The sequence below is a fragment of the Pleurodeles waltl genome, chromosome 7 (genome assembly GCF_031143425.1).
Source record: "Pleurodeles waltl isolate 20211129_DDA chromosome 7, aPleWal1.hap1.20221129, whole genome shotgun sequence".
In the NCBI taxonomy this organism is placed as follows: Eukaryota; Metazoa; Chordata; class Amphibia; order Caudata; family Salamandridae; genus Pleurodeles; species Pleurodeles waltl.
Window position 1 is genome coordinate 1,407,034,780 of NC_090446.1, and position 18,135 is coordinate 1,407,052,914.

Below are 18,135 nucleotides of genomic sequence, written 5' to 3' on the forward strand. Positions count from 1 at the left end.
AAGAGAGAAAAAGGGATAGAGAATTAGAAAGTGAGTGAAAACAATAAAAAAGACACTTGAAACAAAATAAATCTAAACAGATGCGGTTTCATGTGTATGTGTGCATTGTATATGTGTGTGTGTAGAATAAGAGATGTAAATAAAAATAGATATATTTCACAGAAATTTGAACTTAAAAATAGGTTATTTGAAGGTGGAAATTTATGAAAAAATTGTTTTGATTAAAATAGTATACTAAATAGAAAGCAGATTTATTGTACAATGTTATTGCAAAATTGTTATTGTAAAAATATTTTTTGCAACAAAATGTTTTGGAAAACAATGTTATCATCTAGACACCTTATTTGAGGCATCCTGTGCTGCACACTGTAGTTGGGTGTACAAATCTAAATCAACCCAAAATAAATAGCTCATTTTTTTGTTGAACTCTGTCCTCCTTTGGAGATCATAGGCCTTCATAAAAGACAATTAGGTTTCTACAGAAATGAAGAACATAATTAAAGTTCATAATTGACCACTCTTGACAGCTGCAGAGCATACTGAATCCCTCTGTGTGAACTATAATTTTAAACAGATCAGTTTAGGCCCATTCTAATTCAGATCGCTGTTTAACCCCAACATTAAAAAGATAAAAAGGGGTGGTCCCCTAGTGCCCCATTGAAATATGCTTAGGAAAATTGACGTTGAATAATAGATCAGAGCATGAATGGGTCTGCAGTGATGGGCTGCTCAATAGTGAGGTGTGAACTACACAGAGGCAATGTCGACAAAGAATTGAGAGATGGAGATGTAGAGTTTGATATTCTGATCGTTCCTGAGCGGGAACTGTAATCATTGGGTCTTTGTACCAAAAATCCGCTGATGATACCATTGTCAAAATATGACTGACTACAGTAGGTACTCTGCCAGCTTAGAGCTGTAAACCTTATTTATTTCCATCACAGGCCCAAATGTGAGCGGCATGAAGGACAAGTCCCAAACACCCTAGTCAGTGCTGCCAATATCTGCCATGATCATCTATTGACAAGAATAGTCAATGTACTCCAGAAGGATTAACAGGTAGAGTGGATGGCAGCTCCTTTTGCTTGCTAGAACCTCTTCCGGTCATGCGCATCTCAGCTTTGCTTTGGCTAGGTGCAGCAAAAGGAATTATGTATGTAACCGGACTTCAGACCATCTACACACATCACAAGCTGCTGTCCAACTTTGTTTTGTTGACATCCCCATTGGTTAACACTTGTCCATGCTCTGTTTCTTTCCCTTCTCTTCCACCTCCCTCTACCCCACCCTCCATCACTTCATTGGTCAAGCTCTGGTTTAGCTGGTTAGAGATGGTTGTTAACTGAAGGGTCTCTCCTTTGCTGGCTAGCTCTGCAAGTTCTTTGGCACTACAGGTTGGGGTGGGTGTCTCATCTGTATTATGAAAAGTGTCGTAGTCCACCTCATAAAAGCCCTCTTCCAGGGTCAGTACAGGCATGAAACGATGACCCCAGAGGACTTCACTCTCCACATAGGAGCTGCGAGCTTGACAGGTCATCCCTGTAACAAAAAAAGGGATTATCAGTAACTTAATCCATCGGGGTGGGCATGAGCAAAGATCACATACACACAATGGTTCATGAAATGGGCACTACAGGAATCAAATCACAGCAGCCAGACCCTGTTTTAGGAAGAAACAGCAAGGAATAATGCACCCTCACCTGTGTGTAATAAGGATATTACAGCCAGCTTTGCATTCAATGACCATATATAGCACAAGGACAGTCTTTGCTACACCAAGGAACTCACTGTGTACACGCTGGAGTAGTTCTCGCTTATTCTTACCTATTAAGCACTATGCACATAGATGGTGAGAAGTACCAACAAATTAAAAATGGTATGCCACTGTCTAAAACCCCTTAAATACCTGCACCTCTTGTGGACAGATATTTTACTCCTAGTCCATGAAATTACCACAGAAATAAGTAATTTATGTACAAGAGTTAAAGTTATTGGAACTTAGGAACACAAATGGAATTGCTCTAAGATTCACTCAGTGCTAGAGCTACTATAGCGCAGAAACTGAGGAATGATTTAGCACCGCTGGTATTGAACGGGTCACTAAAATGAAGATTATTCAAGAGCTTTATTTTCTTTCCAAAGGTCAACCAGTGAGATGCAGGAGAACCTGGGAGAAATTTGAGTTTTGGATCTAAGCACTCTGAAGGAATGGGCTACTATTTCTCTTCACAGACTGAAATATATTGTGCAGTATAGAGTAATGATATATTCTTATTCTTACCCTACTTATGTTTTCCCTCCTTTACCTTCCTTTTGCTTATATGTTAACTGTATAACATACTTGTTTTTTTTCACGGACTAAAATATATGGTGCAATATAGAGTAATTATGTATTCTCAGTCTTACCCTACTTATGTCTTCCCCCCTTTCTCTTCCATTTGCTTATATTATAAATGTTATAATTTAAATAATTGGATAACCACTCAAATAGCAAGCATTGGCAAGGCAATATGATACTGACTCCTAAGCCAGATTCTATTTTTAAATTCACTTAGTGTTAGCTTGACTGAGTTATTATCCATTGTCAGCCTCAAACATGCTGTCTACACTCTTCACAACACACCGGCACATTCCGTTTGTATAAGAATATCTTCTTGTTTGATTATAAGCAGAATAGGAGACATGAGTCTGGCTAGGATGCTCTGAATATCTACTTCTCAGGGTTGCCTGGGACATACACCAAGACATAGAGAAGGCATGTGCACAAGAGGTGACATAAGCTATGAACACTGGTTTCTGCTGGATTTTCCCACCAGGTTTTTACAATTCTTTTCACTCACAATCAGCTGGATGACCCAGTGGCCAGTTTGTTAAATAAACACTGAGATTTGACCATTCAGGGGAGTGAGGCTTTCACACCCGAGCAGTCCAGAAAGAAGTCCGGTTCCAGACTACTTGTCACTGTCTATTTTTGACTGAGGTTGGAGACATGGGGCCAGATGTAGCAAATGGTTTTACCCATTCTGTGTCTATGGGAAAATGTGTTTGTACATATGGCCCATGGTGCCAAAGCCGTGTTTAGCTAAGCTCCCCTGACAGACCCCTTCTCCTTATCCTGCTCACCCAGCTAAGAGTCTGATAACACAGAGCCAAGCTGGGTTCGGGTATGAAGTGTGACAACTGCAGAATTCTCCCGTTTAGGCACTGTCAGATCAGGAGCTAGGAAATATTCCTGAGAGGCATGTTAGAAATATTGGCCCTTTTTACATTCCTAGCAACTCTGATAATAGCAATATGCTATACAAGTTTTGTGGTCACAATGCATGCACTAAATAGCAGGTTCTGACAAATGTTTTTCAATATGCATTGTGTCATTGTTAATACAGATGCTTGAGCGTTCACCAAGAGAGAAATGTAATGGGGAAGTGCCAGTCACACTACACAGTAGATGTAAAACTTATAGTACTCTACTACCAACAGAGGTCCTCACAGAAGAGTACACAGTAGATGTAAAACTTGTTGCACTCTACTACCAACAGAGGTCCTCTCAGAAGAGTACAGAGCAATCATAGCCCTTCTGGGTGTATACTTACACCTGGGAAGAGGGAGTTCTGGAAATGGCCCTGCTTTGTACCTAGGTCAACGTTTTCCTCAAAAACTCCTGAAAACTCACATTTGCCAGGGCTTGACTTGCATCATTAAACGTGTCCTTTCCTTTTAGGAATTAGGATGTGCACCCCAATGGAAAATGGCACCAGCACAACTATCGGTAGGTTACAAATCAGAACTATTTCCTTGCTCTGTGTAAAGCATTCTGATGCTGTGCGTAAAGCAGTCTAACTCAGATAGACTGGATTAACACTTGTAAATATTTAAGTAATTAAATAATGTCAGTACTGGATATCTATTCACTTTGGGTGACAAAGCCAAAGTGAATATGAAAATGATATTCTGGACTGTTGCTTTGAATATCTGAAGGCACACGGTGGAAGTATGTACAGCTTGTGCTTGTGTTTGGGTTGGGTAAAGTGCTTAGATGCGGCAGGAGAGGTCTCGGAGAAACTGTGGCAAAGCCCATGGCAAATTCTTCTTTCCATTTTTCTTTGTTGAATGTAAACATGCACTTCACCCGAGTTATTCAAAAGCGTAACAAGCACAGACGTTTGTTGACATTGTCTAACCCACTTCTATTTCAGGGCACACACCACAATGGGTCTTATTGCCTGACCAACGGGGTTTGCGCGCCCCAGACTTCTGCATGATGATGCATGCTCATGCACGTGGGACTCTTGTACCCGAAAGCTGCAATGCCTTGTTGCCGCAGAACCGAACATTGGTGTACTGTAATAAGACATCGCTCAGCGGCCTTGATTTCAGGCTGCGTATTCCCCATGCATTGGGCCGTCTGAACTGTTAGAATGATAAAATGCACTTCTACGAAGACGCAAAGGCGGGGCGCCAGGGGGCCCCTCAACACACCACGCTGTGCACAGGCCGCAGGCCCCTGACTGGGTCCAGAGGGGTGCCCTCTCCCCAAAGTTAACGCAGGAGGGGGGAATCACGTTTCGTCACGCTACTGCCGCCACCAAGTGTCTCGGCATTGGCAAGGTCTGTAGAAGCCTTAAGAGGCATCTGAAAACAGGAGCATCAGAGACGGCGGCCTGATTTCCAAATCAGCCTAAATATCTCAGCAGAACCATTGTAATTAGAAACACACACTGCTATGTGGGAAAATAAGCAGGGAGAGTTTGCAAGCTCACACTGCTATGGTCCTGCGAGAGAAAAGAACATTTTGTAACTGACGGAACAGGTGGGTCTGGCTGAAAACACACTGCTGTAAAGTCTGGATGTGTGAAAAGGTGACGTGTGCTGACTAAACTATAGCGTTAGGGGCAAACCTGAAGTGTGCATTTAAAAGTAATGTGAACAGCAGCAAAAAAGAATGAGACAGAGTGACTCAGAATGTCTGCTGCAGTGGGAAAAGGAACAGAAAAGAGTTGCTTTATGTATACTATAATTCAATCACAAAGGATGATGGAGGAGGTGCAGTGATACAGCAAACAGCCACTGGCATGAAGCGAGGGAGTGTAGAGGAGCGGGTGAGTTGTGCTGGGAGCGCAGCACTGAGTGCTGGGAGTGTGGATGAGAAGGGTGAAGCAGCACACATGGGATGAGAGCAAGAAGACACATGCACTTCCGTGGAGCGATGAAAGCAAAAGAAACAAAAGATTCCCTAAATGTGAGTATTGCAAAGATTCAAGTCAGCCATTCAGAAGGATGGTAAAAGGCTGTACTCCGGGGGAGGGGCAAACACAAGAAGAGAAAGGCAAGTCACTGAATAAGACGCAAGTGTATGAGAGTGATAATAAAGCCAACCAATGGTAAGCGATGGGTGGGGTCTGGGGTCCACAAGAGGCTTTTGCCTACTGTCTGGTGGGTAGGACATAAGAAGGGAAAAACAGTTTGCGAACAGCATTAGCTTGTGCAAGCAATGTCAAGAAGACCATTCATGATATAAAACAGAGACTTTAGGAAGAAAACCATTTTATGACATATTGCCTTGATGTGCTTAGAACACCAATGAGGTCCAATTTACAAACATTCCGACTATTTCATCTGAAAATGTTAAATTAAAACTGCCTCTGCTGTGGATGGAGCCAGTAGCTTTTGCAGCTCTGCATGTGAAAAAATAACTCACCAGGCATTTTAAGAGCATGTAGATTGTTTGACCACTTTGCTACAAGGCAAAGTGATTTTAACTGCTCCATTTAAATGTTGCTGCTTCGTATGAATGTATTATTCCTGTAGATTGTTTTTCATTACCCAAAAATGGAAGCTAGCAAAACTTTCATCTGCTATTCTCACTGGCCAGAGAACAAGTGGGGGTACTTTGCAGAGCAGAGTCATTCTTACAACTTCAGCACCTTTAGTACAATTTTACAGGTACCTAAAGTCTTTTTTGTTACTAATATCAGAACTCACTTTTAATAAAAAATTCAAACATCAGGTCTCTCTCCAACCAGGGTTCTCACAAAGTCAACTCACAATTGCCAAGCTGGCAATATGAATAGTGAGTTTAGTGGAGTGGACCTGCAAAGACCTTCCTCCAATCTAGGCTTTCTTAGTTCTGGGAACAGAAAGTAGTGAACCACAAGAGGAGGGAAGAGTCCTTAAAGAATGATAATGTGTGATAGCAGCTCTAATGTCATTTGGAGTATTACCTGAACAGGATGTGTGACAAATACACAGTGCTTTGAAGAGATCTCCTTTGTGCACTGGAAGCCAGTGTAGACTGCGTACGTGTGAGGAGATGGAGCTCTGTTCCATTGTAACTAAAAGACACCTAGAGGCATTATTTTGAAAGTGTTGACGTCTGTTCATAAGAGCCATGAGACCATTCACATACAAATAAATAAAAACTAGAGTCCAGTCCAGCCATAATGGCTGCATGAACTAGACTCTTACATTGGTCCAAAGGCATGAAAGGCAGGGTCTTATGTAAAAGGCATAGATAGTAAAGGGTGGTTGAGCTGACTTTATTAATTTGAGACTGAAATTTATCTCCGGAGGCCACCAGCTGGAAGACCAAATAGTTGAACCACAAAAAATCAATACCTCTGTTTTGTCTCACCCAGTTCTATAGAGTTTTCCAACATCCCTAGAGCGCCCTGAGACATACAACCCGTAAAGCTAACAATTGAAAATCAAAGGATCGAATATGCTTGGCCGAAGAGGACATGCACACATTAACTCATTTAGAGCTCAAAGATAGCGGTGCGGACTAAAGCACCACAAGGTCATAAGATAACGGGAATGCTGAAAAGCTTGTGATCTAAAAGTCAAAAATTAATTTAACCAGGGTAGTGATTTCCCTTAAATGCTGCCTAATGCTAGTCATTTTAGAAGAGTATGATGGGATGAGGGTGGCACTCAGATCCAATAATATCAACCCACTCAGCTTGCCCTGTCTAATATTTCTGCTAAAGCTTCAGCAGCTGACTGTAAAGCAGACTCCATGCTGCTCCAAGCTTCAGACACTGCATGAGAGGGGTCAAGAAGGCTATTTGATTCAGTTTATTGTGGTAGTTGACGATTGACGTCCTTCTCAATTTATTCTGGCGGGCAATGGGAGTAGAGCGATATATCTAAAATTATTCAATACCAGTGGGTCTGCGGAAGGTTTCTTAAAGAGCCGAAGTAGAAGTGACTGTTTCAGATAGGAGGAACTACAGCTAAGACCAAGAGGAAATTACAAATAATGGAGAGAAGCCACTTCTGGTCACACTACAGAACATAAGGATGGTAAGTATTTAGTGGAGAGACATATTTAGTTTGTAGTAGAGTCTTTTCAAATGATTCACCAGCAAATGAAGTAACCTGCATTAACGGTTCAAGTGGGTAAAACAGTTCAAATTGGGATAAAGAATTTGAGATTGCTACATCCGTGGTAGAAAACTGAATGGGCAATTTAGCTATCTTTTCTTCAAAACATGAGAAAAGTTCACCACAAAGTGATTGGAACGAGTAATGCTAGGTAAATGACAACCATATAGGTTTTCAACAACTGTGAAAACGTCCTGTGTGGAATGTTGGTCAACAATTCATTCCATTTGCAAAATATGTAATGCCTATGTTTTTTATTTTGTATTTTCTTTTTGTATCCTTTTAGTACTGCCTGGTTGGTGGCCCAGGTATCCATGATGTAATTTGATTAGCAGGAATTTCCAATAGCTCTTACAACTTTGCTATAACCTGCATTATATTGATCCACTTTACCCCTTATATCACTTCCAGAATTACAAGTCGAGAAAGAATTGTTCTAGGCCACTGTGGCGGGCAATTTATCTTGGGTGATTTTGCCTACTGTACAAGAGGCAAGGATTATTTCAAACTTTAGTAGGAAGATTCCCAATTAAATAGGACAAGTGATTTTTAATAATGCTTATAATGCTTTTGCAGGAAATACAGCATCCACTGTGTGACATGCAACGTGAGTAACTTGATTAACCAATTGATAGAGTCTTAGAATAGCAATATATTTTCAAAAGGCCCAGTGACCTCTGGACAGAGCTCATAATCAAATCATTGGTTGATATCCCCAATCACAAGAAAATAAGAAGAGGTAATTAAAACAGGCAACAATATAATTGGCTAACTCCAGACCAAAATGAGTATCTGAACCTGCTGGGCAATAGATCATGAGCCCAGATGTTAAACAGTATTGTCTACACCAGTTTTAAACAGCAGAGCCTCTGCTAAGCTAAATAATTTAACCTATGAAACAGAAATTGTCGAGAGGTAAATAATAGCTGGACCACTACGCTCTTTTTTCTGGGCAGTCACAACAAACAACTGAGTTTCCTGGGGGAATGGCTGCAGCCAGCTCAGGATTGGATGCCTCGTGCAGTCAGGTCTCTGTAGCAAACAGGACATCTGCTTTGGGAATGGTGATAAAAAAATCCAATTCTTCTTTATGGACAACCACAGAACGGCCATTTAGGAGGAAGCAGCGCAATACATTTATGATCAGATTTAACATAATCTGTAGTGCAACCAGAGGAGTTGATGTAGCAGATGTGAAGTATCCCCTTCTTTGTGCCTAACTGAGGTACGTTACCCTTCGCAAGCAATCTTCATTCTTTCTTTCCTTCGCTCTTTCCTTCTTTCTGTTTTGCCATTCATTCATTCTTTCCTTCTTTATTTCTTTTTTCCTTCTTTCTTTCTTGCCTTATTTATTTTCCTTTTTTCTTTCTTTTGCCATTTGTGAGGATTTGGGTGTATTATGTGATAAAGCTGCAGGGCCTTTTCATGGTATACACTCAAAAAATCTGTCTTGGGCCCAGTCAGATTTGGTTGGATCACCTTTAGCTCACCCTGCGTAGCTGTGGCTTTGAACAGTAAGGCTGAACAAAGGAACTTAGTGTAAAGCATTTATCAGTACCAAACAACAAAATAAAAAAGTCACACAACACAAAAGAACCAGTTCACCAATATATAAAAATAGAGTATATTTTTGGGAATATCTTGATGAGAAAAATACACCAGAAGGTTCCGGAGATAAAGATTTTAGAAGATATTATCACTTTTAAATTGAACTGCAAACAAGCATTGGTCAGCAAAAAGTTTGTAAACTTTTGAAAAGTTTGAAAGAGTTAGTTCAGCTACTCTGTTCGGGTGACCAAATCCAACAGCATAAAGTTCTAAGAGGGCAAAAGGGATATTTTGAACAGTTGCCCGGCCACCAGTCTGGTCTTGAGGCAAGTTCCAAACTTTACAGGACAACATCAATCCACTTTTTAATTGTCTAGTTGAGGTGCGGTCGATGGGGGTTCCTCGATCCATGGTCGGGGCCCCTCAAAGTCTTTACATTGCAGTAGCTGGCCAGCTGATGCTGGGTTACTGGTGTCAATGCACCGTGTTTGGAGCAGAATCCTTAGGTGGGGGCTAGTGTCCTTTATGGGTGATGAATCTGAACTCTGATAGCACTCCCGGGTGCAACTTTTGGATACCTAGGATTTGTCCTTTGGGGCACGCTGGGCGACTAGTAGTGGAAAAACATCTCCAGTGGCTACTAACTTCTCAATTTGGGCTTTTTCAGCTATTTAGTCCCTTGAGCTGGTTCCAGGGAATCAGCCAACTGATTCTCGGATTCACCGCTTTGATCTGGGGCCGGGAATCAACTTTTCCTCGAGCCAGGAGCCACAGACACAGTCCAAAGTGCAGCAGGTGCAGTTCTTCCGATGGCACAACCACTCTTCGTGCATGTTCAAGGGCAGTTTGGCATTCCTTCATCGATCCTTTCTCAAAATCCAAAGTGATCTGAAGGACAGGGTCCAAGGGTGCCATATTTATCCCAGGAAAGTGCCCTGAGAAGACCACGTGGTCACTAGCCAGTGGGCTACTAGGTCTCCTTCTCTCTGGTGATGCATTACCTGCAATGTGTGACATTTGGCTATCCCAGAGTGCACTCTTCTAGCCACTTTTCAAGATGCTGGGACCCTTCCTCGGCCGCCAGGAACTTGGTAGCCCACCCCAGATGTGTGGCTACCTGAGGGCTACATGCCCATGGGAAAACCAGTTCGGCACTGGATTTCCCTCTCTGTCCCTGTCTTCAACTTGTCTACATGAACAAAAGGCAGCCTGCCCCAGGAGTGTTATCACCATTTGCCCAACAAAGGCAGCTTCCCCTTTGAAGCTCGTCTTTTGTGCTAACACCTCACTCTGCGTCCTTAAGCCTCGGAGTCATTCCTGGAAGTTTACCCAGGTGGGAAGAAAGCTGTCTGTTTGCCAGAGCCTATGTGAGGCTACTGGACCAGCTGGGGCACAGAATGGCAATTTTCTAAAAGTTGCAGACATTTTATTGTGCCATTAAATTTGACCTGGTTACCAGATTGGTTTTAATGCCATGGTTAGTTTGATACCTTCCAGTAGCTATTTAGGTAGCCCCATTCAGGAGTTAGCCAGGCTGAGGTGGCCAGCCAGGAACCCTGATTTAGCCAATGGGGGTACTAACCTTTCCCCAGCAAAACAATAATTTAGAAGGGTTGCTGTTAAGACATATGAAAAATATGTCTTGCATACCAATATATAGCTACCTGCCATAGGGCCCCAAACACCTTTCTTAGGGGAGACTTGCATATAAAGTTAGGGCAAGTGGTGGCTGTCATTGGTTTAAATGGTAAAGTTGAACTAGGGGTGTAAACACTTCTCTACCAGTCTGCAGTGCCCTTTGTCACACTCAGGGTGGCACAAACAGTTCTCCAGTGGACACTCTGTCTTACATGCCCAGGGTACCATTTACTAACGACCTACAGGTCCTTAGTATATGTTATTTTATATAGTATGTGTCAGATAGTTATTTGACATATTGTAGTGTGGTTAGTTTTACGTATTCATTGCGCTTTAGCTTCAGGCTTTAGGCCTTTGTGCACTTTGCCCTGAATATATTTTATTCATTTGCTGACAGCTTAGAGCCTCTGTGCACTTTGCTCTACATGCTTTTTATTAGGCTTCGTACTGTTATTTTTCAAATAGCCAGTTCTACGGTGTTGTTTTTTATTCATATCACACTGTTTTGCCTACTTCAGCACTGGAGTTCTCCATAACATATTTACTCTGTGCGTCAGTCAAGGATACAGTCTGGTACATTGCCGATAGACGTGGTAGGAGTTTAGACTTGGCATTCCTGCGTAGGGACATTTTGTGAACATGTTAGTTATAAAATCACTTCCTTGTCCCAATACACGCAAGAGGGAGATTCCGACCAGGGAACCACAACTAGACGCTGACTGCCTCGTTGCAGATGCTGAACCAAGATCACAGGTCTTTGCTCAGGTATGAGGGCTGATGTCTCCACAGTGATTCTAATAGGCAAGCTAGAAGCTTAACATGCTGTGCTCTAGATAGAACAAGCAGAGGGAGAGTAGAAACTGTTTGACAATATGATAGCTTTGTTCTTATGTTTTACTCTCCTGGTAACTATTACAATCCTACTGTGTTGTATCGTTCTGGTTATTGCGGCTCACGCCTTAATATCTAAAATACAGTCGTTTTATTAAAAAACATTATATAAAACTTATACTGTCTTTGTCATTTGTATATGAGATCATATTGGAAATAAGAGAGTTGGTTTGGATCTGAGTAACCACGACTTCCCTGAGAAGTTCCATAGATGTCATGCGCTCGGCTGCCGAATCATTCCTTCCACATGGGAGAAATGAGGCACTGCTAGTTAGCCGGAGCAAAAACCGGATTTAGGGTGACAGAGTTCTTTACACGTGGGTCAGACTCAGTCCCCCACACCGTTATAGATCCTGCTACCTAGAAATCCAGTAGTCTCATTTAGAATAATGAGAGCCCACGCGACTATATAAGTCAGCACTTGACAATTGGGTACAGCCCAATTAACATATACTTTGTTAGGGCTTAGAACACTGGCACTGAGGTCTGGATATTCGGCCTCAGTACACTCTCAGAATTGAAAAACAAGCCGCATCAGTCTAAAAATGTGGGGGTGAACATGCAAAAAGAGGCATTTCTTTACACCTTTGTTCCTTCCTTCCTTTCACTGCTCTTTTCCTCTTTCCTTCCTTCTTCCTTTTTTTGCCTTCTTTCTTCCTGTCTTTCTGCCTTCTTTCTTCCCTTCTTTCCTTTTGTCTTTCTTTCTTCCTTCTTTCCTTTTGTCTTCCTTTCTTCCCTTCTTGCCTCTCTCCCTTCATGCCTTCCTTACTCCTTTTTGCCCTTTTTTCCTTTCTTTTTTGTCCATCTTCTTTCCTTTTTGTCTCCCTGTCGTTTTTTCTTCCTTTCTTCCCTTCTTTCTTGCCTTCTTTTTCAAAGGCAAGGCTAGCAGCCAATGTGAGACTGATAACTTAACCAAGACCTTTTAATTTTCCTAAAAGTATGTTTAGCATAGTTACTTATGATGGTTTTCTGACAGATTTCATCCATTAACGTGAATGTGTAATTCACATGCTTCTCCCACTTTATCCAGCATGCATCCAGGGGCAACGTTAGCCCACGTCAGCCATTGACTGAATTCAATGAGTTAAGGCATGCTGCCCTTTCAGAAGCAGCACATCTGCACACAAGGTAGTTCCATTCAGTTCCAGATGTACCATGATCTGGTGTACTTTTTAGATACCAGGAAAACACTTTTTACTTTAGTCAATGTTTCTTTTAGATTTAATGAGGACCTTGCAGCTGCCAGAAAAATTAAGTTTTGCAAAAACCGTGACCAACGAATTTCCAAAGGCTGGTGGCCAACACCAGACCTATTGGCTTTGTCAATGTATACAAATAGTGGTAGCATGTGGTGACATTTTTAGACTTTTTTCTAAAAGCTTGTGATGGACCTTGCCTTTTTTGTAGGTCTGCCTCAGAATTTTGCCTTCTGTTGCTAAACTTGTTTTTGATGGCATTAGGACTCTGTACTTTTCCCTACTAACCATAGGTAAACTGCTTGCTCTCTCCTAAAACATGGTAAAATCAAACTACACCTAATTGGCACTTTTAATTTACTTATAAGTCCCTAGTAAATGGTACTTCATATACCAAGAGCCTGTAAGTTAAGTGCTACTAGTAGGCCTGCAGCACTCATTGTGTCACCCACTAAAGTAGCCTTTTAAAACATGTCTCAAGCTTGCCATTGCAGCCTGTAGTGCAGTGTACAAACTGCTATTTTGACCTGTCAAATAAACCTTTTACCTTTTAATGAATAAAAGTCACCCCTATAGTAGGCCGAAAGGCTCTTTGGGGAGGGCACATTGTATTCAAAATGTAGGACATGCACTGGACATGTCCTGGCAGTGAAAAACTCCCAAGGTCTTTTTTCTCTGTTGTAAGGCCTATATCTCCCATTCACTAACACTGGGTTACCTTATAACATTTAATAATAGATCATGTTTGTATGGAAATGCCTCCTTGGCATGGTTGCCCCTAACTTTTTGCCTTTGTTGATGCTAAGTTTTGATTGAAAGTGTGCTGGGACCCTGCTAACCAGGCCCCAGCACCAGTGTTCTTTCCCTAAACTGTACCTTTGTCTCCACAAATGGCACAGCCCTGGCACTCAGATAGTCCCTTATAACTGGCACCCCTGGTACCAAGTGCCCTGAAGCCAAAAAAGGTCTCTACGGGCTGCAGCATGTCTTATGAAACCCAGGGGACCCCTCACTCAGCACATGCGCACTGCCTCACAGTTTATGTGTGCTGGTGGGGAGAAAAAGACATGGCACTCCCCTCAGACTGCTATGTCAACCTCACACTGCCTGTGGCATAGGTAAGTCACCCCTCTAGCAGGCCTTACAGCCCTAAAGGAAGGGTGCACTATACCACAGGTGAGGGCACATGTGCATGAGCACTATTCCCCTACAGTGTCTAAGCAAAACCTTGGACATTGTAAGTGCAGAGTAGCCATAAGAGTATATGGTCTGGGAGCTGGTCAAACATGAACTCCACAGTTCCATAATGGCTACACTGAAATCTGGGAAATTTGGTATCAAACCTATCAGCACAATAAATGCACACTGATGCCAGTGTGCAATTTATTGTAACATGCACCCAAAGGGCATCTTAGAGGTGCCCCCTGAATACCAATCCGACTTCTAGTGTAGGCAGACCAGTTCCTGCCAGCCTGCCACAAACCAGACAAGTTGCTGGCCACATGGGGAAAGTGCCTTTGTCACTCTGTGACCAGGAACAAAGCCTGTACTGGGTGGAGGTGCTTCACACCTCCCCCTGCAGGAAATTTAACACCTGGCAGTGAGCCTCAAAGGCTCACCCCTTTTGTTACAGTGCCCGAGGGCATCCCAGCTAGTGGAGATGCCCGCCCCTCTGGCCGCTGCCCCCACTTTTGGCAGCAAGGCTGAAGGAGATAATGAGAAAAACAAGGAGGAGTCACCCATGAGTCAGGACAGCCCCTAAGGTGTCCTGAGCTGTGGTGACCCCTGCCTTTAGAAATCCTCCATCTTAAGTTTGGAGGATTCCCCCAATAGGATACGGGATGTGCCCCCCTCCCCTCAGGGAGGAGGCACAAAGAGGGTGTAGCCACCCTACAGGACAGTAGCCATTGGCTATCGCCCTCCCAGACCTAAACACACCCCTAAATTTAGTATTTAGGGGTACCCCAGAACCCAGGAAATCAGATTCCTGCAACCTGAACTACAAAGAAGGACTGCTGGCCTACAAGCTTGCAGAGACGATGGACGACGACAACTGCTTTGGCCCGAGCCCTACCGGTCTGTCTCCAGAGTAGAAAACCTGCAACCAGCGACGCATCCAAAAGGGACCAGCGATCTCTGAGGCCCCGGAGGACTGCTCTGACCCCAGGACCAAGAAACTCCAGTGAGCAGCGGCTCTGCTCAACAATCTGCAACAAACTTGCAACTTTTCTACAACTTTAAAGACTTCACGTTTCCCGCCGGAAGCGTGAGACTTCCCACTCTACACCCGACGCCCCCGGCTCGAGATCCAGAGAACAAACACCACAGGGAGGACTCCCCGGTGACGGCACCCCTGCACCCCTGGGAGTAGCCCGAGACGAGCCCCATGAGCCCCCACAGCAATGCCTGCAGTGAGAATCTAGAGGCTCCCCCTGACTGCAACTGCCTGTAACAAGGGACCCGACGCCTGGAACCAGCACTGCACCCGCACCCCCCAGGACCTGAAGGAACTGAACCTCAGTGCAGGAGTGACCCCCAGGTGACCCTCTGCCTAGCCCAGGTGGTGACTGTCCCGAGAAGTCCCCCCTGTGCCTGTCTGCACCGCTAGAGTGACCCCCGGGTCCCTCCATTGAATCCTACCTAAAACCCGACGCCTGCTTTGCACATTGCACCCCAGCCCCCCTGTGCCGCAGAGGGTGTGTTTTGTGTGCCTACTTGTGTCCCCCCCAGTGCTCTACAAAACTCCCCGGGTCTGCTCCCCGAGGACGCAGGTACTTACCTGCTGGCAGACCAGAACCAGAGCACCCCTGTTCTCCATAGGCGCCTATGTGTTTTGGGCACTTCTTTGGCCTCTGCACCTGACTGGCCCTGAGCTGCTGGTGTGGTAACTTTGGTGTTGCCTGGGACCCCCAACGGTGGTCTGCCTATTCCCAGGAACTGAGACTTGCAAGTGTTTTACTTACCTGACAAACTAAACATTACTTACCTCCCCCAGGAACTGTTGATTTTTGCAGTGTCCACTTTTAAAACAGCTTATTGCCATTTTAACAAAGACTGCATATGATATTGCTTTTATTCAAAGTTCCTAACTTACCTGTGTGAAGTACCTTGCATTTTATGTGTTTACTTCAAATCTTGAACCTGTGGTTCTTAAAATAAACTAAGAAAATATATTTTTCTATATAAAAAACATTGGCCTGGAGTAAGTCTTTGAGTGTGTGTTCCTCATTTATTGCCGGTGTGTACAACAATTGCTTAACACTACCCTCTGATAAGCCTACTGCCCGACCACACTACCACAAAATAGAGCATTAGAATTATCTAATTTCGCCATTATCTTACCTCTAAGGGGAACCCTTGGACTCTGTGCACACTATGGGGGTTATTACAACTTTGGAGGAGGTGTTAATCCGTCCTAAAAGTGACTGTAAAGTGACGGATATACCACCAGCCGTATTACGAGTTCCATAGGATATAATGGACTCGTAATACGGCTGGTGGTATATCCGTCACTTTACCGTCACTTTTAGGACAAATTAACACCTCCTCCAAAGTTGTAATAACCCTCTATTTCTTACTTTGAAACAGTGTATTCAGAGCCAACTTCCTACAACATTTGATTGAGAACACATAGAGATATGGTGTTTACACTCAAATGAATTATAATTTAATCCTCTTTAATGATAAAGTCGGATTTTAAAATCCCAGTTCTGAAAATGCCATATTTAAAAAGTTGATTTTAACATGTTTTAACCATGTCTGACTTCTGCAAGTGTCCTGGGTCACAGGACAGTGAATGGCTCAGTTGTTGAGGTTTGTGTAGTCCTTCCAGTCAGTGACAAAAAGTGGACTGGGAATGGGCAGGATGGGCCATCCTGCCAGGATGGCTGGGGGCGGAGCTCTGCCTTGCCCTACTTACACTTCAAAGGACTTTCCTCCAGCACACACTTAGGAACCTGACACTGATTTGTTAGACCTCCCAGCCTTAGGGTGGTGTTCTCTGAAACATTTTGCCTTTGCCTTCCAGCTTTTGTTAAAATGTGTTTTTTTTAGCCTATGTACTTTACCACTTCTAATCATTGCTAAAGTGCTCATGCTCACTCCCTAAAACATGCTAACATTGGCTTATACCCAATTGGCATATTTAATTTACTTATAAGTACCTTGCAGAGTGGTATACCATATACCCATGACCCGAAAGTGAAATGCTACTCGTGGATCTGCAGCACATATTGTGCCAATACATCCCAGGCCTGCCATTGCAGCCTCAATGCAGTTTTAAACTGACACTTCGATTTGGCAATATAACCTCCTTGCCAAAGCTTAAACTCCCCTTTTATTGTATATCCTTCCCTAAGGTAGGCCCTAGGTAGCCCATAGGGAAGGGTGCATTGCAATTAAAAGGTTGGACATGTACTTTTTGCCCTGCACTGACAAACCCCTAAATGTGTTTTTCACTACTGTGAGGCCTGCCTTTCCTATAGGACAACATTTGGTCACCTTATTACATTTAATAAGTGCCAATGTTTGATTGGGAACTGGTGAACATTTCCTGCTTGGTGTCTGAGAAAACGTAATTAAAATTCCTCTTTAATGGTATAATTGAATTTGTAGTTGCAGTTTTGAAAATGCCACTTTTAGAAAGTTGGTATTTTTCTGCCCTAGCTTTTTGGGTTCTGCAACATGTACTACATTAGCCATTGTCTAGTCCTCCCAGACAATCACACAATAGAGGGATTAGGTGTGTCTGGCTAAGTCATCAACTGGCAGAATAGGTGGTGGAGTTGGGCACAACCCAATTTGCGACTGAATAGACTGCGCTCTGCCTTCACACAAAGGAAGGACCTCTAATTTCAAGTTCCTTCATACTTTAAGAATGCTTTCAAAATTTTAATTTAACTTTTTGCTCTTTCATACATATTTTAGTATTTTTTAAACATTATTTGATTTCGTAAGCAGTAGTGAACCCCCGAGCAGGTGTCGCGGACCCTCAGGGGTCCGCAGACCACAGGCAAAGAACCATTGTTTTACTATAAAGTTGATCTACTTCTACTTGCCAAGCGCGTCAAAAATTGGGGCACACGTGTCCATTTTTGATCCCGCTATCTCTGCGTGATTCTGAATCCCGGAACTACTCTAACTTCAGCTAAAACCCTGTACGAGCTTGTACTAAGTTTCCTTGCCGCAGCAGCTCACCCTCTCTCCGTATCACCTGCTCGGCCAGCAATTCCCTCCATTGCTTAGTGTGATTGAAAGGGAGCAGGTGGGGGGCACCGGATCTCATTTTTGTGTACCGGACCTTATTTATTTTCATCATCAGACTCTGACTTAGAGCAAGAGAGAGAACGACGGAAAACAAAGGAAGAAGGAAACGACACGCAGTGACAGGGCAGGGATGGAAAATAACCTGTAAAGAGTCGCAGCGTTGCTATTCGCAGTTTTGGCATTTGGCAGCACCTGTGGCGTGCTACTATGAAAA

The 18,135-nt window shown here is 43.3% G+C and overlaps 1 protein-coding gene across 2 annotated transcripts in view; it reads right to left on the bottom strand.

Annotated features, from left to right (window-relative positions):
• Nucleotides 1-899: 899 nt before the first annotated feature.
• The window catches only part of LOC138246419 (G protein-activated inward rectifier potassium channel 4-like), a 311,193-nt gene continuing 293,957 nt past the window's right edge, over nt 900-18,135 (bottom strand). Inside the window, exon 4 of one of the 2 annotated variants that reach the window (XM_069201024.1) lies at nt 900-1,539. In XM_069201024.1, coding sequence (XP_069057125.1) covers nt 1,187-1,539 — 353 coding nt within the window. In that variant the 3' untranslated portion in view covers nt 900-1,186. The remainder of the gene's footprint in view (nt 1,540-18,135) is intronic. The other variant, XM_069201023.1, reaches the window with a different exon arrangement.